The sequence below is a fragment of the Manihot esculenta genome, chromosome 11 (genome assembly GCF_001659605.2).
Source record: "Manihot esculenta cultivar AM560-2 chromosome 11, M.esculenta_v8, whole genome shotgun sequence".
NCBI classification, from domain to species: domain Eukaryota; kingdom Viridiplantae; phylum Streptophyta; class Magnoliopsida; order Malpighiales; family Euphorbiaceae; genus Manihot; species Manihot esculenta.
This window is the reverse complement of record NC_035171.2, coordinates 18,907,758-18,910,902: the sequence shown is the minus strand read 5'-3', so window position 1 is coordinate 18,910,902 and position 3,145 is coordinate 18,907,758. Positions and strand designations below refer to the sequence as shown.

At 35.0% G+C, this 3,145-nt stretch overlaps 1 protein-coding gene across 1 annotated transcript; it reads left to right on the top strand.

Annotated features, from left to right (window-relative positions):
- Positions 1–1,385: 1,385 nt before the first annotated feature.
- On the top strand, positions 1,386–2,920 carry LOC110625640. Its single transcript, XM_021771279.1, has 3 exons — positions 1,386–1,652; positions 1,712–1,793; positions 1,845–2,920. The coding sequence occupies exons 1-3, from the start codon at positions 1,386–1,388 to the stop codon at positions 2,918–2,920; spliced, it is 1,425 nt and encodes a 474-aa protein (XP_021626971.1).
- The last annotated feature ends 225 nt before the right edge of the window (positions 2,921–3,145 follow it).

The window sequence follows — 3,145 nt, the reverse complement described above, 5'->3', positions numbered from 1 at the left end:
AGTATAATGTAAAATATTTTTTTATTCTAAAATATTTATAGAATATGTTATTTTAATTACAGTAGAGGTTAGATAAGCACAAAGTTTATCATTTTTGTTTTGGACTGTTATTTTTTTTTTTTGTATATGTATAAAAATATAATATAAACTTCTAATGGGATGCAAGTCATTTATGGTCCGGTACGATCACTTCTACTGAATAAAGAGTTCAGGTAGATGAGATAATTAGATTGTTGATCATCTCCGAGATGAATCCTAAAGACATTTCAAATGAGATAAATCGTCTAGTATAGTTTATCATCAATGTGATTGATAAATTTCTTTTTAAAAATATTTTTTTATAAGACAAAGAAAGATGTTTTTTTTAAGGATCGTGTTATATAATCCTAATCTAAAAGAAATTTTGGATTCCATTTAGAAGAATGTTAATGAGTCCTACAGTCGCCTTGAATTGGAATTTATTAGTGAATATTCTAAATGGATTACAAATAAGACGACGCGTCGTTCGATAGGATTATCAGAGCAAATTTTCAATTCATGCATATTTAAAAAAGTAATTATCAATTTACGCAGGATTTGAAAATATTTTCGGATCCTGTGTGTCAGCGTAGCGTGTTCGGCAGTCATTCTGCCGAACACGCTAGTTCGACACCTATGGTTTCGAACTTTCTATTGTTCGACACCCATAGTGTCGAACAAGCTGATCTGTGCCCCGAAAATAGTGTAATTTGCTCCCGTAGCTGCCAGCGTGGCGTGTTCAATACCCAAGGTGCCAAACACACACAAGAAGAAAACTCTTCGGCACTATAGCTGATTAAAGCCTGCAGGGCCGTACCTGCACGCATGCATGCAGAGGGGATTGCACAGGAATTTGTTCTTGCATGCAGAAGGAATTGTACAGGAATTTGTTCGGCAGTGATGGTGCCGAACAAAATCCTATGCGGTCCGTGGCTCCTTTGCACATGCAAAAGAAAAGTGTTCGGCACTATAAGTGCCGAACACTTTTCCAGCTGCTACATGTACGGCCATTTATTCCCAATGGCTAGTTTGGCAGTCACCCCCCGATCTCTCTATAAATTATCCCACCCACCACTCTATAAATCACTTTAGCCCGCCCCTTTCCGATCTCTCTATAAATTACCCCACCCACTACTCTATAAACTACTCAAAATATGCATTATATCTCAACACATTGCGTTCTATAAACTATTTATTCCCCTCTACAAATTTCACAAAATTATTATATCTACTCTTATCGATTCGATTACAAAAAAAGAAACACAGGTAAGTTTTAAATATTTTATATTCTAAATTTTTATTTTTTTTATGTATATAGTAAATTGAGATCAAATTATTTATTATTCTAATTTTTTTTTATCAGAGAAATGGCAGTTCCTGCATATGCTAATATTCATTGGGATGGTAATACTATAAATAATTGTAATGGTTACGATTATGATGGAGGTTTTTCAAAGATTATTCCAATGGGTAAACGGATAAGTTTTAATCAATTGATCGGTAAAATTGCTCGTGCAATTGGATTATCCGAGAATAATGAATTTGTAGAGACAATTAGTTTTAGAAAGCCTACAATTGTGGATGGATCCTTAAAATTTGAATGTATGGAGATATGGGTGAAGATGATGTATCTAGTATGTTTAATTACTTGTATCAAATTGGTAGTTTACTTGGTATAGAAATATATGTTAAGATACTTCGTTGTGTTGATACTACAAATGAGAATGCTGATATTGGTCCATCTGAAACTGTTGTGGAATCAAATAATGAACCATGTGAAGAGTAAAATGTAGTTGATGATTATGGTTTATCTGATAGTCTTGCAGGGCCGTCAATTAATTTATCTGATACAGTAGGGAATGAGAACGAGGATGAGGATGAGGACGAGGATAACGATGACGATGATTCATGGATGTCTACTGAGGATGATGAGGATGATAATGGTCAGGAGGATAGTGGGAGTGAGTCTCGATATTACAACACACAATTTCCTAATCCCATTGTGCATGTTGTTCATCCTTCCCTATACACAGAAATAGACTTCGATTTGCTGAGGGTGGATCCTTATGATAGGCTAGAAGGTCATTCCTTCTGGGATCCTTCTAAAAAGTTTTCAGTTGGGATGATATTTTCTTCGAGAGATGTAGTGGCTGCGACTGTAAAAGAATATCATCTAAGACATCATCATCAATTTTGTTATCATGAAACAAGAGAGAAGACTTATTCTATAAAGTGTAAAGACAAAGACAGTGGGTGTGCATGGAGGCTTCGAGCATCCAAGAAAGAAGGAGAGGATATATGGAAAATTATGAAATACAGTGGACCGCACACATGTACAAATTCTCAGTTGACAAAAAACCATAGCCAATTGGATGAAAATTCCATTTGTTCATTCATCTTTGCATTAATTGAACAGCAGCCCGATATAAAAATTGCTGCCTTACAAGCTGAAGTGTGGGATAAATTTGGGTACAAGCCGTCTTATCAGAAAACATGGAAAGCTAAGCAGAAGGAAATTGCAAGGCTTTATAGGGGTTGGGATGAATCTTACAGTCGTTTGCGTAGATTCATGACTGCTCTTCATCATTTTAACCCAGAAACAGTATACATGATTGAAGATAATCCACATTGGATAAACGAGCGATTAAATCCGATGTGTCGTATATTTGACCATATGTTTTGGGCTTTTAAGCAATCGATTGAGGGATTTAAATATTGCCGACCTGTTATCTCAATCGATGGGACATTCTTATATGGAAAATACACTGGGTATATACTGTGTGCAATCGCACTCGATGGAAATAATAAACTATTTTCATTAGATTTTGCCATTGTTGATAAGGAGGATGGTGACAATTGGTCATGGTTTATGGATTGCTTAAGGATCTTTGTGACCAATTGAGAAGATTTGTGTGTAATTTCATATCAACATGCTGGAATTCTAAAGGCGATGCAGAAAGATTGGTGGCAACCTCCAGCTGGTCATCATCGTTATTGCATCAGACATGTTTTGAGTAATTACAATAAGATATTAAAAAATAAAGCAATAAAGGAAGCGTTATGCAAGGCAGGTATGTGTCATATTTTAATACGAAGTTTATTTTATTTTTAAAATTTAAAGTCACTT